Consider the following 26,864-nt stretch of genomic DNA (forward strand, 5'->3'; position numbering starts at 1 on the left):
ACGTTCTCATTCTACTGAAACAATGGATAGACATGTTCTCATTCTACTGAAACAATGGATAGACATGTTCTCATTCTACTGAAACAAATCAAATCAAATTTATTTATATGGCCCTTCGTACATCAGCTGATATCTCAAAGTGCTGTACAGAAACCCAGCCTAAAACCCCAAACAGCAAACAATGCAGGTGTAAAAGCACGGATAGACATGTTCTCATTCTACTGAAACAATGGATAGACACGTTCTCATTCTACTGAAACATTGGATAGACGACATGTTCTCATTCTACTGATTCTACTCATTCTACTGAAACAATGGATAGACGACATGTTCTCATTCTACTGAAACAATGGATAGACATGTTCTCATTCTACTGAAACAATGGATAGACATGTTCTCATTCTACTGAAACAATGGATAGACATGTTCTCATTCTACTGAAACAATGGATAGACATGTTCTCATTCTACTGAAACAATGGATAGACACGTTCTCATTCTACTGAAACAATGGATAGACATGTTCTCATTCTACTGAAACAATGGATAGACACGTTCTCATTCTACTGAAACAATGGATAGACATGTTCTCATTCTACTGAAACAATGGATAGACATGTTCTCATTCTACTGAAACAATGGATAGACATGTTCTCATTCTACTGAAACAATGGATAGACATGTTCTCATTCTACTGAAACAATGGATAGACACGTTCTCATTCTACTGAAACAATGGATAGACGACATGTTCTCATTCTACTGAAACAATGGATAGACGACATGTTCTCATTCTACTGAAACAATGGATAGACATGTTCTCATTCTACTGAAACAATGGATAGACGACATGTTCTCATTCTACTGAAACAATGGATAGACATGTTCTCATTCTACTGAAACAATGGATAGACGACATGTTCTCATTCTACTGAAACAATGGATAGACATGTTCTCATTCTACTGAAACAATGGATAGACATGTTCTCATTCTACTGAAACAATGGATAGACGACATGTTCTCATTCTACTGAAACAATGGATAGACGACATGTTCTCATTCTACTGAAACAATGGATAGACATGTTCTCATTCTACTGAAACAAATCAAATCAAATTTATTTATATGGATACATCAGCTGATATCTCAAAGTGCTGTACAGAAACCCAGCCTAAAACCCCAAACAGCAAACAATGCAGGTGTAAAAGCACGGATAGACATGTTCTCATTCTACTGAAACAATGGATAGACACGTTCTCATTCTACTGAAACATTGGATAGACGACATGTTCTCATTCTACTGATTCTACTCATTCTACTGAAACATTGGATAGACGACATGTTCTCATTCTACTGAAACAATGGATAGACATGTTCTCATTCTACTGAAACAATGGATAGACATGTTCCCATTCTACTGAAACAATGGATAGACATGTTCTCATTCTACTGAAACAATGGATAGACATGTTCTCATTCTACTGAAACAATGGATAGACACGTTCTCATTCTACTGAAACAATGGATAGACATGTTCTCATTCTACTGAAACAATGGATAGACATGTTCTCATTCTACTGAAACAATGGATAGACATGTTCTCATTCTACTGAAACAATGGATAGACATGTTCTCATTCTACTGAAACAATGGATAGACACGTTCTCATTCTACTGAAACAATGGATAGTCGCGACATGTTCTCATTCTACTGAAACAATGGATAGACGACATGTTCTCATTCTACTGAAACAATGGATAGACATGTTCTCATTCTACTGAAACAATGGATAGACATGTTCTCATTCTACTGAAACAATGGATAGACGACATGTTCTCATTCTACTGAAACAATGGATAGACGACATGTTCTCATTCTACTGAAACAATGGATAGACATGTTCTCATTCTACTGAAACAATGGATAGACATGTTCTCATTCTACTGAAACAATGGATAGACATGTTCTCATTCTACTGAAACAATGGATAGACGACATGTTCTCATTCTACTGAAACAATGGATAGACACGTTCTCATTCTACTGAAACAATGGATAGACGACATGTTCTCATTCTACTGAAACAATGGATAGACGACATGTTCTCATTCTACTGAAACAATGGATAGACGACATGTTCTCATTCTACTGAAACAATGGATAGACGACATGTTCTCATTCTACTGAAACAATGGATAGACGACATGTTCTCATTCTACTGAAACAATGGATAGACACGTTCTCATTCTACTGAAACAATGGATAGACATGTTCTCATTCTACTGAAACAATGGATAGACGACATGTTCTCATTCTACTGAAACAATGGATAGACATGTTCTCATTCTACTGAAACAATGGATAGACGACATGTTCTCATTCTACTGAAACAATGGATAGACGACATGTTCTCATTCTACTGAAACAATGGATAGACACGTTCTCATTCTACTGAAACAATGGATAGACACGTTCTCATTCTACTGAAACAATGGATAGACATGTTCTCATTCTACTGAAACAATGGATAGACATGTTCTCATTCTACTGAAACAATGGATAGACACGTTCTCATTCTACTGAAACAATGGATAGACATGTTCTCATTCTACTGAAACAATGGATAGACATGTTCTCATTCTACTGAAACAATGGATAGACATGTTCTCATTCTACTGAAACAATGGATAGACGACATGTTCTCATTCTACTGAAACAATGGATAGACGACATGTTCTCATTCTACTGAAACAATGGATAGACATGTTCTCATTCTACTGAAACAATGGATAGACATGTTCTCATTCTACTGAAACAATGGATAGACGACATGTTCTCATTCTACTGAAACAATGGATAGACATGTTCTCATTCTACTGAAACAATGGATAGACGACATGTTCTCATTCTACTGAAACAATGGATAGACATGTTCTCATTCTACTGAAACAATGGATAGACATGTTCTCATTCTACTGAAACAATGGATAGACGACATGTTCTCATTCTACTGAAACAATGGATAGACATGTTCTCATTCTACTGAAACAATGGATAGACATGTTCTCATTCTACTGAAACAATGGATAGACACATGTTCTCATTCTACTGAAACAATGGATAGACATGTTCTCATTCTACTGAAACAATGGATAGACATGTTCTCATTCTACTGAAACAATGGATAGACACATGTTCTCATTCTACTGAAACAATGGATAGACATGTTCTCATTCTACTGAAACAATGGATAGACATGTTCTCATTCTACTGAAACAATGGATAGACATGACATGTTCTCATTCTACTGAAACAATGGATAGACATGTTCTCATTCTACTGAAACAATGGATAGACACGTTCTCATTCTACTGAAACAATGGATAGACACGTTCTCATTCTACTGAAACAATGGATAGACATGTTCTCATTCTACTGAAACAATGGATAGACATGTTGAAACAATGTTCTCATTCTACTGAAACAATGGATAGACATGTTCTCATTCTACTGAAACAATGGATAGACATGTTCTCATTCTACTGAAACAATGGATAGACATGTTCTCATTCTACTGAAACAATGGATAGACATGTTCTCATTCTACTGAAACAATGGATAGACATGTTCTCATTCTACTGAAACAATGGATAGACATGTTCTCATTCTACTGAAACAATGGATAGACATGTTCTCATTCTACTGAAACAATGGATAGACATGTTCTCATTCTACTGAAACAATGGATAGACACATGTTCTCATTCTACTGAAACAATGGATAGACATGTTCTCATTCTACTGAAACAATGGATAGACATGTTCTCATTCTACTGAAACAATGGATAGATGACATGTTCTCATTCTACTGAAACAATGGATAGACATGTTCTCATTCTACTGAAACAATGGATAGACATGTTCTCATTCTACTGAAACAATGGATAGACATGTTCTCATTCTACTGAAACAATGGATAGACATGTTCTCATTCTACTGAAACAATGGATAGACATGTTCTCATTCTACTGAAACAATGGATAGACACATGTTCTCATTCTACTGAAACAATGGATAGACATGTTCTCATTCTACTGAAACAATGGATAGACATGTTCTCATTCTACTGAAACAATGGATAGACATGTTCTCATTCTACTGAAACAATGGATAGACATGTTCTCATTCTACTGAAACAATGGATAGACATGTTCTCATTCTACTGAAACAATGGATAGACAATGGACATGTTCTCATTCTACTGAAACAATGGATAGACATGTTCTCATTCTACTGAAACAATGGATAGACGACATGTTCTCATTCTACTGAAACAATGGATAGACATGTTCTCATTCTACTGAAACAATGGATAGACATGTTCTCATTCTACTGAAACAATGGATAGACGACATGTTCTCATTCTACTGAAACAATGGATAGACATGTTCTCATTCTACTGAAACAATGGATAGACGACATGTTCTCATTCTACTGAAACAATGGATAGACGACATGTTCTCATTCTACTGAAACAATGGATAGACATGTTCTCATTCTACTGAAACAATGGATAGACGACATGTTCTCATTCTACTGAAACAATGGATAGACGACATGTTCTCATTCTACTGAAACAATGGATAGACATGTTCTCATTCTACTGAAACAATGGATAGACGACATGTTCTCATTCTACTGAAACAATGGATAGACATGTTCTCATTCTACTGAAACAATGGATTCTCATTCTACTGAAACAATGGATAGACGACATGTTCTCATTCTACTGAAACAATGGATAGACGACATGTTCTCATTCTACTGAAACAATGGATAGACATGTTCTCATTCTACTGAAACAATGGATACGACATGTTCTCATTCTACTGAAACAATGGATAGAGACATGTTCTCATTCTACTGAAACAATGGATAGACATGTTCTCATTCTATGTTCTCATTCTACTGAAACAATGGATACGACATGTTCTCATTCTACTGAAACAATGGATAGACATGTTCTCATTCTACTGAAACAATGGATACGACATGTTCTCATTCTACTGAAACAATGGATACTGAAACAATGGATAGACATGTTCTCATTCTACTGAAACAATGGATAGACATGTTCTCATTCTACTGAAACAATGGATAGACGACATGTTCTCATTCTACTGAAACAATGGATAGACATGTTCTCATTCTACTGAAACAATGGATAGACGACATGTTCTCATTCTACTGAAACAATGGATAGACATGTTCTCATTCTACTGAAACAATGGATAGACGACATGTTCTCATTCTACTGAAACAATGGATAGACGACATGTTCTCATTCTACTGAAACAATGGATAGACATGTTCTCATTCTACTGAAACAATGGATAGACATGTTCTCATTCTACTGAAACAATGGATAGACATGTTCTCATTCTACTGAAACAATGGATAGACGACATGTTCTCATTCTACTGACATGTTCTCATTCTACTGAAACAATGGATAGACATGTTCTCATTCTACTGAAACAATGGATAGACATGTTCTCATTCTACTGAAACAATGGATAGACGACATGTTCTCATTCTACTGAAACAATGGATAGACGACATGTTCTCATTCTACTGAAACAATGGATAGACATGTTCTCATTCTACTGAAACATGTTCTCATTCTACTGAAACAATGGATAGACACATGTTCTCATTCTACTGAAACAATGGATAGACATGTTCTCATTCTACTGAAACAATGGATAGACATGTTCTCATTCTACTGAAACAATGGATAGACAATGGATAGACATGTTCTCATTCTACTGAAACAATGGATAGACATGTTCTCATTCTACTGAAACAATGGTTCTCATTCTACTGAAACGACATGTTCTCATTCTACTGAAACAATGGATAGACATGTTCTCATTCTACTGAAACAATGGATACGACATGTTCTCATTCTACTGAAACAATGGATAGACGACATGTTCTCATTCTACTGAAACAATGGATAGACATGTTCTCATTCTACTGAAACAATGGATAGACACGTTCTCATTCTACTGAAACAATGGATAGACACGTTCTCATTCTACTGAAACAATGGATAGACACGTTCTCATTCTACTGAAACAATGGATAGACATGTTCTCATTCTACTGAAACAATGGATAGACATGTTCTCATTCTACTGAAACAATGGATAGACATGTTCTCATTCTACTGAAACAATGGATAGACGACATGTTCTCATTCTACTGAAACAATGGATAGACGACATGTTCTCATTCTACTGAAACAATGGATAGACGACATGTTCTCATTCTACTGAAACAATGGATAGACATGTTCTCATTCTACTGAAACAATGGATAGACATGTTCTCATTCTACTGAAACAATGGATAGACGACATGTTCTCATTCTACTGAAACAATGGATAGACGACATGTTCTCATTCTACTGAAACAATGGATAGACATGTTCTCATTCTACTGAAACAATGGATAGACGTTCTCATTCTACTGTTCTCATTCTACTGAAACAATGGATAGACATGTTCTCATTCTACTGAAACAATGGATAGACATGTTCTCATTCTACTGAAACAATGGATAGACATGTTCTCATTCTACTGAAACAATGGATAGACATGTTCTCATTCTACTGAAACAATGGATAGACATGTTCTCATTCTACTGAAACAATGGATATGTTCTCATTCTACTGACATGTTCTCATTCTACTGAAACAATGGATAGACATGTTCTCATTCTACTGAAACAATGGATAGACATGTTCTCATTCTACTGAAACAATGGATAGACATGTTCTCATTCTACTGAAACAATGGGACATGTTCTCATTCTACTGAAACAATGGATAGACGACATGTTCTCATTCTACTGAAACTACATGTTCTCATTCTACTGAAACAATGGATAGACATGTTCTCATTCTACTGAAACAATGGATAGACGACATGTTCTCATTCTACTGAAACAATGGATAGACATGTTCTCATTCTACTGAAACAATGGATAGACATGTTCTCATTCTACTGAAACAATGGATAGACATGTTCTCATTCTACTGAAACAATGGATGACATGTTCTCATTCTACTGAAACAATGGATAGACATGTTCTCATTCTACTGAAACAATGGATAGACGACATGTTCTCATTCTACTGAAACAATGGATAGACACGTTCTCATTCTACTGAAACAATGGATAGACACGTTCTCATTCTACTGAAACAATGGATAGACATGTTCTCATTCTACTGAAACAATGGATAGACATGTTCTCATTCTACTGAAACAATGGATAGACACGTTCTCATTCTACTGAAACAATGGATAGACACGTTCTCATTCTACTGAAACAATGGATAGACACGTTCTCATTCTACTGAAACAATGGATAGAGACATGTTCTCATTCTACTGAAACAATGGATAGACATGTTCTCATTCTACTGAAACAATGGATAGACATGTTCTCATTCTACTGAAACAATGGATAGACACGTTCTCATTCTACTGAAACAATGGATAGACATGTTCTCATTCTACTGAAACAATGGATAGACATGTTCTCATTCTACTGAAACAATGGATAGACATGTTCTCATTCTACTGAAACAATGGATAGACATGTTCTCATTCTACTGAAACAATGGATAGACATGTTCTCATTCTACTGAAACAATGGATAGACATGTTCTCATTCTACTGAAACAATGGATAGACATGTTCTCATTCTACTGAAACAATGGATAGACATGACATGTTCTCATTCTACTGAAACAATGGATAGACATGTTCTCATTCTACTGAAACAATGGATAGACACATGTTCTCATTCTACTGAAACAATGGATAGACACAATGTTCTCATTCTACTGAAACAATGGATAGACATGTTCTCATTCTACTGAAACAATGGATAGACATGTTCTCATTCTACTGAAACAATGGATAGAGACATGTTCTCATTCTACTGAAACAATGGATAGACACATGTTCTCATTCTACTGAAACAATGGATAGACACGTTCTCATTCTACTGAAACAATGGATAGACATGTTCTCATTCTACTGAAACAATGGATAGACATGTTCTCATTCTACTGAAACAATGGATAGACGACATGTTCTCATTCTACTGAAACAATGGATAGACATGTTCTCATTCTACTGAAACAATGGATAGACATGTTCTCATTCTACTGAAACAATGGATAGACATGTTCTCATTCTACTGAAACAATGGATAGACACGTTCTCATTCTACTGAAACAATGGATAGACATGTTCTCATTCTACTGAAACAATGGATAGACATGTTCTCATTCTACTGAAACAATGGATAGACATGTTCTCATTCTACTGAAACAATGGATAGACATGTTCTCATTCTACTGAAACAATGGATAGACACGTTCTCATTCTACTGAAACAATGGATAGACATGTTCTCATTCTACTGAAACAATGGATAGACACGTTCTCATTCTACTGAAACAATGGATAGACACGTTCTCATTCTACTGAAACAATGGATAGACATGTTCTCATTCTACTGAAACAATGGATAGACATGTTCTCATTCTACTGAAACAATGGATAGACATGTTCTCATTCTACTGAAACAATGGATAGACATGTTCTCATTCTACTGAAACAATGGATAGACGACATGTTCTCATTCTACTGAAACAATGGATAGACATGTTCTCATTCTACTGAAACAATGGATAGACGACATGTTCTCATTCTACTGAAACAATGGATAGACATGTTCTCATTCTACTGAAACAATGGATAGACATGTTCTCATTCTACTGAAACAATGGATAGACGACATGTTCTCATTCTACTGAAACAATGGATAGACGACATGTTCTCATTCTACTGAAACAATGGATAGACGACATGTTCTCATTCTACTGAAACAATGGATAGACATGTTCTCATTCTACTGAAACAATGGATGAAACAATGGACACTGTTCTCATTCTACTGAAACAATGGATGAAACAATGGATAGACATGTTCTCATTCTACTGAAACAATGGATAGACATGTTCTCATTCTACTGAAACAATGGATGACATGTTCTCATTCTACTGAAACAATGGATAGACATGTTCTCACATGTTCTCATTCTACTGAAACAATGGATAGACATGTTCTCATTCTACTGAAACAATGGATAGACATGTTCTCATTCTACTGAAACAATGGATAGACATGTTCTCATTCTACTGAAACAATGGATAGACATGTTCTCATTCTACTGAAACAATGGATAGACGACATGTTCTCATTCTACTGAAACAATGGATAGACGACATGTTCTCATTCTACTGAAACAATGGATAGACATGTTCTCATTCTACTGAAACAATGGATAGACGACATGTTCTCATTCTACTGAAACAATGGATAGACATGTTCTCATTCTACTGAAACAATGGATAGACATGTTCTCATTCTACTGAAACAATGGATAGACATGTTCTCATTCTACTGAAACAATGGATAGACGACATGTTCTCATTCTACTGAAACAATGGATAGACATGTTCTCATTCTACTGAAACAATGGATAGACATGTTCTCATTCTACTGAAACAATGGATAGACATGTTCTCATTCTACTGAAACAATGGATAGACGACATGTTCTCATTCTACTGAAACAATGGATAGACGACATGTTCTCATTCTACTGAAACAATGGATAGACATGTTCTCATTCTACTGAAACAATGGATAGACATGTTCTCATTCTACTGAAACAATGGATAGACATGTTCTCATTCTACTGAAACAATGGATAGACATGTTCTCATTCTACTGAAACAATGGATAGACATGTTCTCATTCTACTGAAACAATGGATAGACATGTTCTCATTCTACTGAAACAATGGATAGACGACATGTTCTCATTCTACTGAAACAATGGATAGACATGTTCTCATTCTACTGAAACAATGGATAGACATGTTCTCATTCTACTGAAACAATGGATAGACATGTTCTCATTCTACTGAAACAATGGATGAAACAATGGATAGACATGTTCTCATTCTACTGAAACAATGGATAGACGACATGTTCTCATTCTACTGAAACAATGGATAGACATGTTCTCATTCTACTGAAACAATGGATAGACATGTTCTCATTCTACTGAAACAATGGATAGACGACATGTTCTCATTCTACTGAAACAATGGATAGACATGTTCTCATTCTACTGAAACAATGGATAGACATGTTCTCATTCTACTGAAACAATGGATAGACATGTTCTCATTCTACTGAAACAATGGATAGACGACATGTTCTCATTCTACTGAAACAATGGATAGACATGTTCTCATTCTACTGAAACAATGGATAGACGACATGTTCTCATTCTACTGAAACAATGGATAGACATGTTCTCATTCTACTGAAACAATGGATAGACATGTTCTCATTCTACTGAAACAATGGATAGACGACATGTTCTCATTCTACTGAAACAATGGATAGACATGTTCTCATTCTACTGAAACAATGGATAGACATGTTCTCATTCTACTGAAACAATGGATAGACATGTTCTCATTCTACTGAAACAATGGATAGACAGACTGAAACAATGGATAGACATGTTCTCATTCTACTGAAACAATGGATAGACGACATGTTCTCATTCTACTGAAACAATGGATAGACATGTTCTCATTCTACTGAAACATGTTCTCATTCTACTGAAACAATGGATGTTCTCATTCTACTGAAACAATGGATAGACACGTTCTCATTCTACTGAAACAATGGATAGACACGTTCTCATTCTACTGAAACAATGGATAGACATGTTCTCATTCTACTGAAACAATGGATAGACACGTTCTCATTCTACTGAAACAATGGATAGACATGTTCTCATTCTACTGAAACAATGGATAGACATGTTCTCATTCTACTGAAACAATGGATAGACATGTTCTCATTCTACTGAAACAATGGATAGACATGTTCTCATTCTACTGAAACAATGGATAGACATGTTCTCATTCTACTGAAACAATGGATAGACATGTTCTCATTCTACTGAAACAATGGATAGACACGTTCTCATTCTACTGAAACAATGGATAGACATGTTCTCATTCTACTGAAACAATGGATAGACATGTTCTCATTCTACTGAAACAATGGATAGACGACATGTTCTCATTCTACTGAAACAATGGATAGACACGTTCTCATTCTACTGAAACAATGGATAGACACGTTCTCATTCTACTGAAACAATGGATAGACATGTTCTCATTCTACTGAAACAATGGATAGACATGTTCTCATTCTACTGAAACAATGGATAGACATGTTCTCATTCTACTGAAACAATGGATAGACATGTTCTCATTCTACTGAAACAATGGATAGACGACATGTTCTCATTCTACTGAAACAATGGATAGACGACATGTTCTCATTCTACTGAAACAATGGATAGACACGTTCTCATTCTACTGAAACAATGGATAGACATGTTCTCATTCTACTGAAACAATGGATAGACATGTTCTCATTCTACTGAAACAATGGATAGACGACATGTTCTCATTCTACTGAAACAATGGATAGACATGTTCTCATTCTACTGAAACAATGGATAGACATGTTCTCATTCTACATGAAACAATGGATAGACATGTTCTCATTCTACTGAAACAATGGATAGACATGTTCTCATTCTACTGAAACAATGGATAGACATGTTCTCATTCTACTGAAACAATGGATAGACATGTTCTCATTCTACTGAAACAATGGATAGACATGTTCTCATTCTACTGAAACAATGGATAGACATGTTCTCATTCTACTGAAACAATGGATAGACATGTTCTCATTCTACTGAAACAATGGATAGAAACAATGGATAGACATGTTCTCATTCTACTGAAACAATGGATAGACATGTTCTCATTCTACTGAAACAATGGATAGACATGTTCTCATTCTACTGAAACAATGGATAGACGACATGTTCTCATTCTACTGAAACAATGGATAGACGACATGTTCTCATTCTACTGAAACAATGGATAGACATGTTCTCATTCTACTGAAACAATGGATAGACATGTTCTCATTCTACTGAAACAATGGATAGACGACATGTTCTCATTCTACTGAAACAATGGATAGACGACATGTTCTCATTCTACTGAAACAATGGATAGACGACATGTTCTCATTCTACTGAAACAATGGATAGACATGTTCTCATTCTACTGAAACAATGGATAGACGACATGTTCTCATTCTACTGAAACAATGGATAGACGACATGTTCTCATTCTACTGAAACAATGGATAGACATGTTCTCATTCTACTGAAACAATGGATAGTTCTCATTCTACTGACATGTTCTCATTCTACTGAAACAATGGATAGACATGACATGTTCTCATTCTACTGAAACAATGGATAGACATGTTCTCATTCTACTGAAACAATGGATAGACGACATGTTCTCATTCTACTGAAACAATGGATAGACATGTTCTCATTCTACTGAAACAATGGATACTGAAACAATGGATAGACACGTTCTCATTCTACTGAAACAATGGATAGACATGTTCTCATTCTACTGAAACAATGGATAGACATGTTCTCATTCTACTGAAACAATGGATAGACATGTTCTCATTCTACTGAAACAATGGATAGATGACATGTTCTCATTCTACTGAAACAATGGATAGACGACATGTTCTCATTCTACTGAAACAATGGATAGACGACATGTTCTCATTCTACTGAAACAATGGATAGACGACATGTTCTCATTCTACTGAAACAATGGATAGACGACATGTTCTCATTCTACTGAAACAATGGATAGACGACATGTTCTCATTCTACTGAAACAATGGATAGAGACATGTTCTCATTCTACTGAAACAATGGATAGACGACATGTTCTCATTCTACTGAAACAATGGATAGACATGTTCTCATTCTACTGAAACAATGGATAGACATGTTCTCATTCTACTGAAACAATGGATAGACACGTTCTCATTCTACTGAAACAATGGATAGACATGTTCTCATTCTACTGAAACAATGGATAGACGACATGTTCTCATTCTACTGAAACAATGGATAGACGACATGTTCTCATTCTACTGAAACAGACGACATGTTCTCATTCTACTGAAACAATGGATGGTTCTCATTCTACTGAAACAATGGATAGACGACATGTTCTCATTCTACTGAAACAATGGATAGACGACATGTTCTCATTCTACTGAAACAATGGATAGACGACATGTTCTCATTCTACTGAAACAATGGATAGACGACATGTTCTCATTCTACTGAAACAATGGATAGACATGTTCTCATTCTACTGAAACTGTACCGGTGGATTGATGGAGGTAGAACAGGGAATGTTCAGTCTGAAGAAACTATATAGTTTGAAGGACCGCTCTGGTCTGGAGATGAGAAACCTTGAAGACCCGTAGGACTTTTCCTGTTGTTCCACAGCCTGCGAAACGACCCAGCCAGTCAATGTACAGTCTAATTCAAACATTATTCAGAAAACTAGCAACACACTTATCTTCACGTAATGAGTGTCAACATAAACTGCACCAGTGGTTAGTTGAGGTCATCTCTATAATAATGGTCCCTCACCTGTATTTGGCCGGGGTTCCAGGGGAACAGGTACAGGCGAGAAATTAATGTTTCCCTTTTCACTGTCAGATAGAGCATCAGCTCACAGTGGACATCTACGTTCCAAGACAGTAATCTCAGTATCAGAGCGATAGGTGAGAACTTGGGATGGAGAATCCTAACATGGAATCTGGTGACCTCATGCACTTCCTCTAAAGACACTCCATGTTCCTCTACATGAAGAATCTTCATCTCATTCCTCAGGGAAGGGTTGGTCCCTGAACAACACAATACAAAGGAGACAGAAAGACAAATATTGAATTATTCATCCAACTGAAACACAAAGAATATGAGGTACCAGATCACAGTAAACTCAAACTCACAGAATAGTTTATAAATTAATTGAGGAAGTGAAACTCAGTTACATGGAAATGTCTTTCTGAATACTATTTCTACATGGTTTTACCTAAACAGACAAAGTGTGGCACATGAACTTCCTCCAGTTCACCGAACTCCATAGTGATGTCCAGCAATGGACCACCTTGTGTGTACTGCATGTCTTTCAGAAGTTGACTGTAGGGTCCCCAGTTCCTGAAGTGATACTTCAGAATGACATCTCTCTCACACAGCCAGCGGAGCCCAGACACTGTGCACTCATAACTCCCTTTGGGTGTCCTGTGTCTGAGGGCAACAACAAGATGTGGTAGAGAAGGTCAATGGTCAAATGGAGAGGTTGGATTAGAAGACTATTCCCAAAGGTAATGGGGAAATACACTAGCAGGTGGAATGAAATGTTAAAAGTAGTTATTTTACCTGAACATTGTCACTCCCTGGACAGTGGAAGTCAAGGGTTCAATCTGAAGCCAGTGTGTGGAGTCCTGAACAAGGACAAGCATGTCAGTAATACATATGGGGCCTGTTTCCTGGACACAGATTGAGTCTAGTGCTGGACTAAAAAGCATGCTCAATGGAAGTTTCAATAGAAAGTTCTTTAAGCTCCAGGAATAGGCTTAATCTGTGTCTGGGAAACTGGACCATTAACCAAAGTCACTAATCAAATATATTTATTCAATGTTACATGGAATGCTGGTGATTTATCAATTAAACTGTCTAATGACAAAATATGACAACAGCTAAAATCCTGCATGCCTACAAGCAGAACACAGGACTGTCTATATACCAGTATGAATGGTTGGTCAGTACACACCTGGCTTTGAGACTGTGTTTATATTAATAAAGCAGAACACAGGACTGTCTATATCCCAGTATGAATGGTTGGTCACTACACACCTGGCTTTGAGACTGTGCCGGACTCTTGCTGTTTTCAACCCTCTAGAGACAGCAGGAGCGGTAGAGATACTCTGAATGATCGGCTATGAAAAAGCCAACTGACATTTACTCCTGAGGTGCTGACCTGTTGCACCCTCTACAACCACTGTGATTATTATTATTATTTGACCCTGCTGGTCATCTATGAACATTTGAACATCTCGGCCATGTTCTGTTATAATCTCCACCCGGCACAGCCAGAAGAGGACTGGCCACCCCTCATAGCCTGGTTCCACTCTAGGTTTCTTCCTAGGTTCTGGCCTTTCTAGGGAGTTTTTCCTAGCCACCGTGCTTCTACACCTGCATTGCTTGCTGTTTGGGGTTTCAGGCTGGGTTTCTATACAGCACTTTGAGATATCAGCTGATGTAGATGTAAAAGTACGAACTGAGACTAATGACTTACCTCAACATGGTCACAAGTCTTACAGCTCTGAGGAATCACTGAAGGCAAAAGTAGTTATTATTTAAAACTGACAATCTCATGTAATAATGAATTAATAATTATTAAATAGACTTGTAATAAAAATGAATCTAAGTGAGCAACAGCCTCAGAATGTACACTCATTATTAACATACCCTAATCTGACATTAGTGTTATATTAATGAATGTTTGTGGAAGCAGGAAACATCGTTCTGGTCTGGAACTGTTGCAGTTCAAATACAAGTAATAATTTGTATTCTGAACTGGAATAAACTGATCGAAGGAAGATTTTTTGTTGTTGTTGAGGCAAACAGTCATCGACAACAGGAAGCGGTCTCCTGCCTGACTGAGGAAACAGTAGAGGTTCTGTTCCAGTTTGGCTCCACATACCTACGTGGTGAGTCAGGGTTCTGAACTCTTGACATACTTAAAAACACAAGTACAGAAACAGTCTCAAGGTTGAGTATGACCTCAGTGTTGCACTGTTAAACACGGAGCCCAGAATAGACCTGCTTGTTGAAAACATCAACAAGACACACACACCTCTCATTAGGACGGTGTGTGTTTTCTAGTCTACACCTGTGTGATCAATCAGTTTATTCCAGTTCAGAATGAAAATGATTTATTGTATGTTAGCAGCAAACAGTTCCAACCAAGACAGATATGTAAGAGTGTTTTAAATGGGGGAAAATTAACATTAAAATATTTTTAAATGGGTATTTAATTTAATTGTTATTTGTTTTAGGCATAAGGGCAATGAAATGTACCGATATTTATGTATTGTTGCATATTTTCCTAAACTTGGGTCCCAGGAAAAACATAATCTGTAATTTGGGTCCCAGGAAAAACACATAATCTGTCATTTGGGTCCCAGGAAAAACACAATCTGTAATTTGGGTCCCAGGAAAAACACAATCTGTAATTTGGGTCCCAGGAAAAAAACACAATCTGTAATTTGGGTCCCAGGAAAAACACACAATCTGTAATTTGGGTCCCAGGAAAAACACACAATCTGTAATTTGGGTCCCAGGAAAAACACACAATCTGTAATTTGGGTCCCAGGAAAAACACAATCTGTAATTTGGGTCCCAGAAAAAACACAATCTGTCATTTGGGTCCCAGGAAAAACACATAATCTGTCATTTGGGTCCCAGGAAAAACACACAATCTGTAATTTGGGTCCCAGGAAAAACACACAATCTGTAATTTGGGTCCCAGGAAAAACACACAATCTGTAATTTGGGTCCCAGGAAAAACACACAATCTGTAATTTGGGTCCCAGGAAAAACACAATCTGTAATTTGGGTCCCAGGAAAAACACACAATCTGTAATTTGGGTCCCAGGAAAAACACAATCTGTAATTTGGGTCCCAGGCTGAAAAAGTTTAAGAACCCCTATGTTGTTTACGTTGTGCATCTACGTCATATTGCGGTCTCTACCTTTAAGTTTGTTTTGACCAAATAGATCATTATTGTTTTCCTTGTCTGGGACTCAAGTATAATGAATGCTTTAAAACTATTTTGATTTAAAAACAATTATCAGTGAACTCACATGTCTCAGGTCCAGACTTGATACAACTCTCTCCACCATGGTCTCTGGTGTCCTCAGGTCCAGGCTCGATACAACTCTCTCCACCATGGTCTCTGGTGTCCTCAGGTCCAGGCTTGATACAACTCTCTCCACCATGGTCTCTGGTGTCCTCAGGTCCAGGCTCGATACAACTCTCTCCACCATGGTCTCTGGTGTCCTCAGGTCCAGGCTTGGTCCAACTCTCTCCACCATGGTCTCTGGTGTCCTCAGGTCCAGTCCAACTCTCTCCACCACTCAGGTCCAGGCTCGATACAACTCTCTCCACCATGGTCTCTGGTGTTCTCAGGTCCAGACTTGATACAACTCTCTCCACCATGGTCTCTGGTGTCCTCAGGTCCAGGCTTGATACAACTCTCTCCACCATGGTCTCTGGTGTCCTCAGGTCCAGGCTTGATACAACTCTCTCCACCATGGTCTCTGGTGTCCTCAGGTCCAGGCTCGATACAACTCTCTCCACCATGGTCTCTGGTGTCCTCAGGTCCAGGCTCGATACAACTCTCTCCACCATGGTCTCTGGTGTCCTCAGGTCCAGACTTGATACAACTCTCTCCACCATGGTCTCTGGTGTTGGTAAAGCAGAAGGATAGACTGTGAATAAACTAAATACAACTTACAATGGCTTGATATAGCATACATACAGTCTTCATAAGCAATACAAAGTGTGTACAAAGGGTGACAGAACAGCTCCCTATGTAGGGTGCATTGTCAAATGTGACATAACATACTATGTCAACTTCAAAATGTGGCCCTGTGTAGCTCAGTTGGAAGAGCACGGTGCTTGAAATGTCAGGGTTGTGGGTTCGACTCCCACCGGGGAAGAGCATATGCTAAATTATGTAAATGTGACATAACCCCCCTATGTCAACTTTGATAAAAGCAATACTGATGGTGACATTGGTTATCTTGATGAAAGCACCGAGAGATGTGAAGTCACCAGGTATCATGAGTTACACCCCCCCAAAACACTGCACAACAGGTTCTGATGCCCTCTAGTGGTTAGAGTGAGACTGACATTACAGTGAGGCTGTTCACTGTATGGGATTCTCTACTTTACATAGTCTCTGCTCATTCACTGTATGGGATTCTCTACTTTACATAGTCTCTGCTCATTCACTGTATGGGATTCTCTACTTTACATAGTCTCTGCTCATTCACTGTATGGGATTCTCTACTTTACATAGTCTCTGCTCATTCACTGTATGGGATTCTCTACTTTACATCGTCTCTGTTCTGCTCATTCACTGTATGGGATTCTCTACTTTACATAGTCTCTGCTCATCCACGAATCTCAATGTGTGACGACAAACTCACAGGGTTTTGTCATCATTGAAATATGTGGGATTGGATAGAAACCGAGCTTGTTACCAGTTGGATAGAAACCTAGCCTGTTACCAGTTGGATAGAAACCTAGCCTGTTACCAGTTGGATAGAACCTAGCCTGTTACCAGTTGGATAGAACCCTAGCCTGTTACCAGATGGATAGAACCCTAGCCTGTTACCAGTTGGATAGAAACCTAGCCTGTTACCAGTTGGATAGAACCCTAGCCTGTTAACAGTGGATAGAAACCAGTTACCAGTTGGATAGAACCCTAGCTTGTTAACAGTTGGATAGAACCCTAGCCTGTTACCAGTTGGATAGAAACCTAGCCTGTTACCAGTTGATAGAAACCTAGCCTGTTACCAGTTGGATAGAAACCTAGCCTGTTACCAGTTGGATAGAAACCTAGCTTGTTACCAGTTGGATAGAAACCTAGCCTGTTACCAGTTGGATAGAACCCTAGCCTGTTACCAGTTGGATAGAACCCTAGCCTGTTACCAGTTGGATAGAACCCTAGCCTGTTACCAGTTGGATAGAACCCTAGTCTGTTACCAGTTGGATAGAAACCTAGCCTGTTACCAGTTGGATAGAACCCTAGCCTGTTACCAGTTGGATAGAAACCTAGCCTGTTACCAGTTGGATAGAAACCTAGCCTGTTACCAGTTGGATAGAAACCTAGCCTGTTACCAGTTGGATAGAAACCTAGCCTGTTACCAGTTGGATAGAAACCTAGCCTGTTACCAGTTGGATAGAAACCTAGCCTGTTACCAGTTGGATAGAAACCTAGCCTGTTACCAGTTGGATAGAAACCTAGCCTGTTACCAGTTGGATAGAAACCTAGCCTGTTACCAGTTGGATAGAAACCTAGCCTGTTACCAGTTGGATAGAAACCTAGCCTGTTACCAGTTGGATAGAAACCTAGCCTGTTACCAGTTGGATAGAAACCTAGCCTGTTACCAGTTGGATAGAAACCTAGCCTGTTACCAGTTGGATAGAAACCTAGCCTGTTACCAGTTGGATAGAAACCTAGCCTGTTACCGGTTGGATAGAAACATAGACTGTTACCGGTTGGATAGAAACCTAGCCTGTTACCGGTTGGATAGAAACCTAGCCTGTTAGCAGTTGGATAGAAACCTAGCCTGTTACCAGTTGGATAGAAACCTAGCCTGTTACCAGTTGGATAGAAACCTAGCCTGTTACCAGTTGGATAGAAACCTAGCCTGTTACCAGTTGGATAGAAACCTAGCCTGTTACCAGTTGGATAGAAACCTAGCCTGTTACCAGTTGGATAGAAACCTAGCCTGTTACCAGTTGGATAGAACCTAGCCTGTTACCAGATGGATAGAAACCTAGCCTGTTACCAGTTGGATAGAAACCTAGCCTGTTACCGGTTGGATAGAAACATAGACTGTTACCGGTTGGATAGAAACCTAGCCTGTTACCGGTTGGATAGAAACCTAGCCTGTTACCAGTTGGATAGAAACCTAGCCTGTTACCAGATGGATAGAAACCTAGCCTGTTACCAGTTGGATAGAAACCTAGCCTGTTACCAGTTGGATAGAAACCTAGCCTGTTACCAGTTGGATAGAAACCTAGCCTGTTACCAGTTGGATAGAAACCTAGCCTGTTACCAGTTGGATAGAAACCTAGCCTGTTACCAGTTGGATAGAAACCTAGCCTGTTACCAGTTGGATAGAAACATAGCCTGTTACCAGTTGGATAGAAACCATAGCCTGTTACCGGTTGGATAGAAACATAGCCTGTTACCGGTTGGATAGAAACATAGCCTGTTACCGGTTGGATAGAAACCTAGCCTGTTACCGGTTGGATAGAAACCTAGCCTGTTACTAGTTGGATAGAAACCTAGCCTGTTAACAGTTGGATAGAAACCTAGCCTGTTACCAGTTGGATAGAAACCTAGCCTGTTACCAGTTGGATAGAAACCTAGCCTGTTACCAGTTGGATAGAAACCTAGCCTGTTACCAGTTGGATAGAAACCTAGCCTGTTACCAGTTGGATAGAAACATAGCCTGTTACCAGTTGGATAGAAACATAGCCTGTTACGGTTGGATAGAAACATAGCCTGTTACCGGTTGGATAGAAACATAGCCTGTTACCGGTTGGATAGAACCCTAGCCTGTTACCGGTTGGATAGAACCCTAGCCTGTTACCGGTTGGATAGAACCCTAGCCTGTTAACAGTTGGATAGAAACCTAGCCTGTTACCAGATGGATAGAAACCTAGCCTGTTACCAGTTGGATAGAAACCTAGCCTGTTACCAGTTGGATAGAAACCTAGCCTGTTACCGGTTGGATAGAAACATAGCCTGTTACCGGTTGGATAGAAACCTAGCCTGTTACCGGTTGGATAGAAACCTAGCCTGTTAGCAGTTGGATAGAAACCTAGCCTGTTACCAGTTGGATAGAAACCTAGCCTGTTACCAGTTGGATAGAAACCTAGCCTGTTACCAGTTGGATAGAAACCTAGCCTGTTACCAGTTGGATAGAAACATAGCCTGTTACCAGTTGGATAGAAACCTAGCTAGCAGTTGGTCCTAGGATTTTTTAAAGTAATGATATAGGCCTACATTTTATGTCATTTGGAAACACTTCTCTTCAAATTAGTTGTATATCTTTAAAATAACTATATTTACAATTTATCTCTTACCTCTTAGAACTGGTGTCTTGAGGCAGACTCTTTTTAGAGGGTGTGGCCCCTTCCTCTCGGTCAGAATACTTCCTCTTAGAGGCAGTGCCTCTCTTCTCACTCTCCCCAGAGAGACTCATTTCAGAGGCAGTGGTCCCCTCCTCTCTCTCCCCACAGAGACTCATCAGCTATCTGGATTTGGGTGAATGAGAAATGGGGAGGCTTGGGCAAGTTGCTATGGGGAGGGGTGCAGGGCTGTGGACCGGGGTTGGGGTAGCCAGGTGGAAAGCATGGCCAGCCGTAGAAAAAACCTTTTTGACATTCTCAATTATCACGGATTTAATCGGTGGCGACAGTGTTTCCTAGCCTCAGTGCTGTGGGCAGCTGGGAGGAAGTACTCTTATTCTCCATGGACTTTAGTGTCCCATAACATTTTGGCGTTTGTGCTACAGGATGCAAATTTCTGTTTGAAAAAGCTAGCCTTTGCTTTCCTAACTGCCTGTGTGTATTGGTTCCTAACTTCCCTGAAAAGTTGCATATCGCGGGGGCTATTCGATGCTAATGCTTTTTTTTTTTGTGCTGGTCAAGAGCAGTCAGGTCTGGATTGAACCAAGGGCTATATCTGTTCCTGGTTCTACATTTTTTTGAATGGGGCATGCTTATTTAAGATGGTGAGGAAAGCACTTTTAAAGAATAACCAGGCATCATCTACTGATGGGATGAGATCAATATCCTTCCAGGAAGGAAGGAATCCAGAAAGGCCTGCTCGCTGAAGTGTTTTAGGGAGCGTTTGACAGTGATGAGGGGTGGTCGTTTGACCGCAGACCCATTACGGACGCAGGCAATGAGGCACCGACAGAGATGGCCGCCTCGCTTCTCTTCTCGTTCCTAGGAAACTATGCAGTATTTTTTTTTTTTTATGTGTGTTATTTCTTACATTGTTACCCCGGGTAATCTTAGGTTTTATCACATACAGTCGGGAGGAACTATTGGATATAAGAGCAACGTCAACTCACCATCATTACGACCAGGAATATGACTTTCCAAAAGCGGATCCTCCGTTTTGCCCACGACCCAGGACAATGGATCGGATCCCAGCCGGCGACCCAAAACAACGAGGCCGTAGAAGGGGCAGACGGAGAGGTCTTCTGGTCAGGCTCCGGAGACGGGACGGGTACATCGCGCTCCACTCCAGACCATAATACTCACCAATGTCCAGTCTCTTGACAACAAGGTTGATGAAATCCGTGCAAGGGGAGCCTTCCAGAGAGACGTCAGAGACTGTAACGTTCTTTGTTTCACGGAAACACGGCTCACTCAAGATACACTATCGGAGTCGGTACAGCCAGCTGGTTTCTTCACGCATTGCGCCGACAGAAACAAGCATCTTTCTGGTAAGAAGAAGGGCGGGGGTGTATGCCTTATGATTAACGAGATGTGGTGTGATCATAACAACATACAGGAACTCAATTCCTTCTGTTCACCTGACTTAGAATTCCTCACAATCAAATGCCAACCGCATTCTCTACCTACAGAATTCTTGTTGATTATAAACACAGACACATTATATCCCCCCCTCAAGCAGACACATCGATGGCCCTGAATGAACTTCATTTGACTCTATGTAAACTGGAAACCACATATCCTGAGGCTGCATTTGTTGTGGCTGTGGATTTTAACAAAGCTAATCTGAAAACAAGGCTTCCTAAATTCTACAGCGGTAGGCTTGATTACCAACAACGACGAGACAGTAGTGGAGAATGTAGAACGTTTTAAGTTCCTCAGAGTACAGATCACGGACAAACTAAAATGGTCCAACCACACAGACAGCATGGTGAAGAAGGCACAGCAGCGCCTCTTCAACCTCAGGAGGCTGAAGAAATTCAGCTTGTCACCAAAAACACTCACAAACATTTACAGATGCACAATCGAGAGCATCCTGTCGGGTTGTATCACCGCCTGGTATGGCAACTGCTCTACCCATAACCGTAAGGCTCTCCAGAGGGTAGTGAGGTCTGCACAACGCATCACCTGGGGCAAATGACCTGCCCTGCAGGACACCTACACCACCCGATGTCACAGGAAGGCCAAAAAGATCATCAAGGACAACAACCACCCGAGCCACTGCCTGTTCACGCCGCTATCATCCAGAAGGCGAGGTCAGTACAGGTGCATCAAAGCAGGGACCGAGAGACAGAAAAACAGCTTCTATCTCAAGGCCATCAGACTGTTAAACAGCCACCACTAACATTGAGTGGCTGCTGCCAACATACTGACTCAACTCCAGCCACTTTAATAATGGAAAAATGGATGTAATAAATGTATCACTAGCCACTTATATAAGTTTACATACCCTACATTACTCATCTCATATATATATACTGTACTCTATACCATCTACTGCATATTGCCATCTTGATGTAATATATCACGAGACACTTTAAACAATGACACTTATATAATGTTTACATACCCTACATTACTCATCTCATATGTATATACTGTACTCTATACCATCTACTGCATCTTGCCTCTGCCACTCTATACCATCAGTCATTCATATATCTTTATGTACATATTCTTATTCATTCCTTTACACTTGTGTGTATAAGGTCATTGTTGTGAAATTGTTAGGTTAGATTACTCGTTGGATATTACTGCATTGTCGGAACTAGAAGCACAAGCATTTCGCTACACTCGCATTAACATCTGCTAACCATGTGTATGTGACAAATAAAATGTGATTTGATCGCTGAGATCCTGGTTGAAGACAGCAGAGGTGTATTTGGAGGGCAGGTTGGTTAAGGATGACATCTATGAGGGTGCCCATGTTTACGGATTTGGGGTTGTACCTGGTACATTCATTGATCATTTGTGTGAGATTGAGGGCATCATGTTTAGATTGTAGGATGGCCGGGGTGTTAAGCATGTCCCCGTTTAGGCCACCTAACAGCACGAGCTTTGAAGATAGATGGGGGTTAATCAATTCACATATGGTGTCCAGGGCACAGCTGGGGGCAGGAGGAGGTCAATAGCAGGCTGCAACCGTGAGAGACTTGTTTCTGGAAAGGTGGATTTTTTAAAGTAGAAGCTCAAATGGTTTGGTCACAGACCTGGATAGTTTGGCAGAACTCTGCAGGCTAACTCCGCCCCTTTGGCAGTTATATTTTTGCCGGAAAATAGTTAAGGACGGAAATTTCAGGCTTGGCTGGGTTGTGATTACGGAGAACGCACGACTCTCGGCATTCGCTTCTCCGGAGTCCATACGGGAGATGCAGCGATGAGACAAGACTAACTACCAATTGGATGCCACGAAATTGTGGAGAAAAAAAATGGGTGCATTTTTACAGTTTATTTAAATAAATTATAATCGCGATCTTGTGCAGACAATCGCCCATACCCTACCTCATAGCCCCATACCCTACCGCATAGCCCTGTAGCCTATAATATAACATAATCAATATGAATCAGCATCAATGTAAGGAAGCCTAAAAATATCATTATTGAAAGTTGAAATCAGTAATGTAATACTATAAGAATTCTGCGGATGTCTTACACCCTAAATCACCTTTCTCTGCGATGGCCTAACTTCTACAAAAACACGTCTCTACATAACATTGTAAAAGAAAGCTACAAACCTCAGAAACATGTTTTATTCGGCCGGTGGTGTCCATTTATCTATTCATCTACTTCCTTATAAATGTACTTCCTGTTTCAACACAGTGGGCGGGTTTAACACGTATAAGTTTATTTTATATATTCATATTTATGTCATGTAAAGTCTCCATACACTTCATGTAAGTATTCAGCCCATATAATGTGATTTTCTGGTAAAAGTGGATTTATATTTTATTTCAGGATTTGATTGAGTGATGTTTTGCAGTGCTACCAGGAGAGGGCAGTGTGACAACAACCAGGTTTGGCAGGAGGACACTAGACGGTCATTTCTCTGTTGTTGTGGTAACATGATAGGATGGGTTGTTGGACACTTCAGAATACAGCCATGGTTGGACGAGTCAGCCGGCAGTGGATATCTGTATCGGCCACTGTTGGATAGCTCAGCCGTAGCTGCATACTAGAGTCATGTTCGGATAATAGAGGCGTGGTGGAATGTACCAGTCAGCTATGATTGGATAGCTGCGGTAGCTCCGCCCCGTTCATAGTCCCAGACCCAAAACGCTCTCATTCTGTCAGCGACCGTGCAAGAGTGAACATCTCCCGTGACTGTTTTTCTAAACTTGTCAAAGCTTGAAATCGTTTGACTAATTTCCATCCCAGCCCAAAACCGTATATGTTTGCTTATGTGTACAATGCGCTTTGATTAATAAATGTAAAAATACCAACCAGAATATAGTCATGTCTTTATTTTCACATTTCAATATTATATCACTTCCGTCATGGACAGAATATAAACTTAGGAAAGGAGAGTATGACAACATGAAACAGCACAAGTCTTACGTGTAATCAATTCCCAGGGTCTTCCTCTACGCGAAGCAGAGCCGTCCTGAGCCTCCACTACACGAACTCAGTGCCAGAGTGAACTTCTCCCTGGCTACTATTTCAAAGTTGTCAAAGCTTGAAGTCGTTTGACTCATTTCGATTCCAGACCGAAACTGAGAAGTGCCAGGGGCTTTCCCTACATGAACTTGGCACCTCTCCAGCTCTCGGTTGGACACTTCAGAATACAGCCATGGTTGGACGAGTCAGCCGGGAGTGGATATCTGTATCGGCCACTGTTGGATAGCTCAGCCATAGCTGCATACTAGAGTCATGTTCGGATAATAGAGGCGTGGTGGAATGTACCAGTCAGCTATGATTGGATAGCTGCGGTAGCTCCGCCCCGTTCATAGTCCCAGACCCAAAACGCTCTCAGTCTGTCAGCGACCGTGCAAGAGTGAACATCTCCCGTGACTGTTTTTCTAAACTTGTCAAAGCTTGAAATCGTTTGACTAATTTCCATCCCAGCCCAAAACCGTATATGTTTGATTATGTGTACAATGCGCTTTGATTAATAAATGTAAAAAATACCAACCAGAATATAGTCATGTCTTTATTTTCACATTTCAATATTATATCACCTCCGTCATGGACAGAATATAAACTTAGGAAAGCAGAGTATGACAATATGAAACAGCACAAGTCTTATCTGTAGTCAATCTCCAGGGGCTTCCTCTACGCGAAGCAGAGCCGTCCTGAGCCTCCACTACACTCAGTGCCAGAGTGAACTTCTCCCCTGGCTACTATTTCAAAGTTGTCAAAGCTTGAAGTCGTTTCACTCATTTCGATCCCAGCCCGAACCCGAAAAGTGCCAGGGGCTTTCCCTACATGAACTTGGCGCCTCTCCAGCTCTCGAGATTTATTGTAGGTTAGGAATAAATAACAGAGCCACGGTTGGACACTTCAGAATACAGCCATGGTTGGACGAGTCAGCCGGGAGTGGATATCTGTATCGGCCACTGTTGGATAGCTCAGCCGTAGCTGCATACCAGAGTCATGTTCGGATAATAGAGGCGTGGTGGAATGTACCAGTCAGCTATGATTGGATAGCTGCGGTAGCTCCGCCCCGTTCATAGTCCCAGACCCAAAACACTCTCAGTCTGTCAGCGACCGTGCAAGAGTGAACATCTCCCATGACTGTTATTTCTAAAATTGTCAAAGCTTGAAGTCTTTCACTCATTTCCATCCCAGCCCGTAACCGTATCTGCAGAACAGCACTTTTTTCTAGGAGTTTTGATATTCTTATATTGTTACGGTACTTTTTGATACTGTTTGTAAGTATCCATGTTATGCACTGAATTTGTAATTGTATTTGAATGTGAAATGAAAATAAAAATTAAAAAATTTTTTTTTT

General features: G+C 39.5%; 1 protein-coding gene and 2 long non-coding RNA genes across 13 annotated transcripts in view; 1 reads left to right on the top strand and 2 right to left on the bottom strand.

Moving 5' to 3' along the window:
- Positions 1–24,726, bottom strand: part of LOC127925514 (NACHT, LRR and PYD domains-containing protein 1 homolog) — a 28,478-nt gene extending 3,752 nt beyond the window's left edge. Inside the window, exons 1-9 of one of the 6 annotated variants that reach the window (XM_052510471.1) lie at positions 24,652–24,671; positions 22,030–22,404; positions 21,035–21,205; positions 17,011–17,198; positions 15,441–15,478; positions 14,522–14,586; positions 14,175–14,389; positions 13,730–13,986; positions 13,458–13,583 (exon numbers count right to left, since the gene is read on the bottom strand). In XM_052510471.1, coding sequence (XP_052366431.1) covers positions 13,458–13,583; positions 13,730–13,986; positions 14,175–14,389; positions 14,522–14,586; positions 15,441–15,478; positions 17,011–17,198; positions 21,035–21,198 — 1,053 coding nt within the window. In that variant the 5' untranslated portion in view covers positions 21,199–21,205; positions 22,030–22,404; positions 24,652–24,671. Of the gene's footprint in view, positions 1–13,457; positions 13,584–13,729; positions 13,987–14,174; positions 14,390–14,521; positions 14,587–15,440; positions 15,479–17,010; positions 17,247–21,034; positions 21,206–22,029; positions 22,405–24,651 lie in introns of all 6 variants that reach the window. The other 5 variants (XM_052510472.1, XM_052510470.1, XM_052510474.1 and 2 more) reach the window with 5 other exon arrangements.
- LOC127925516 (uncharacterized) lies at positions 17,015–17,610 on the top strand. Its single transcript, XR_008121136.1, has 3 exons — positions 17,015–17,067; positions 17,164–17,211; positions 17,288–17,610. It is a non-coding gene; the product is annotated as an uncharacterized LOC127925516 (long non-coding RNA).
- On the bottom strand, positions 18,725–20,648 carry LOC127925517 (uncharacterized). 6 transcript variants are annotated; one of them, XR_008121142.1, is made up of 3 exons: positions 20,473–20,648; positions 20,123–20,176; positions 18,725–19,339 (listed from the first exon to the last, which is right to left on the bottom strand). It is a non-coding gene; the product is annotated as an uncharacterized LOC127925517 (long non-coding RNA). The 6 variants fall into 6 exon arrangements; XR_008121140.1 differs by having other exon boundaries at positions 18,725–19,366; XR_008121141.1 differs by having other exon boundaries at positions 18,725–19,393.
- Positions 24,727–26,864: the final 2,138 nt, after the last annotated feature.

Source organism: Oncorhynchus keta, unplaced genomic scaffold, assembly GCF_023373465.1.
Source record: "Oncorhynchus keta strain PuntledgeMale-10-30-2019 unplaced genomic scaffold, Oket_V2 Un_contig_5688_pilon_pilon, whole genome shotgun sequence".
Lineage (NCBI taxonomy): Eukaryota > Metazoa > Chordata > Actinopteri > Salmoniformes > Salmonidae > Oncorhynchus > Oncorhynchus keta.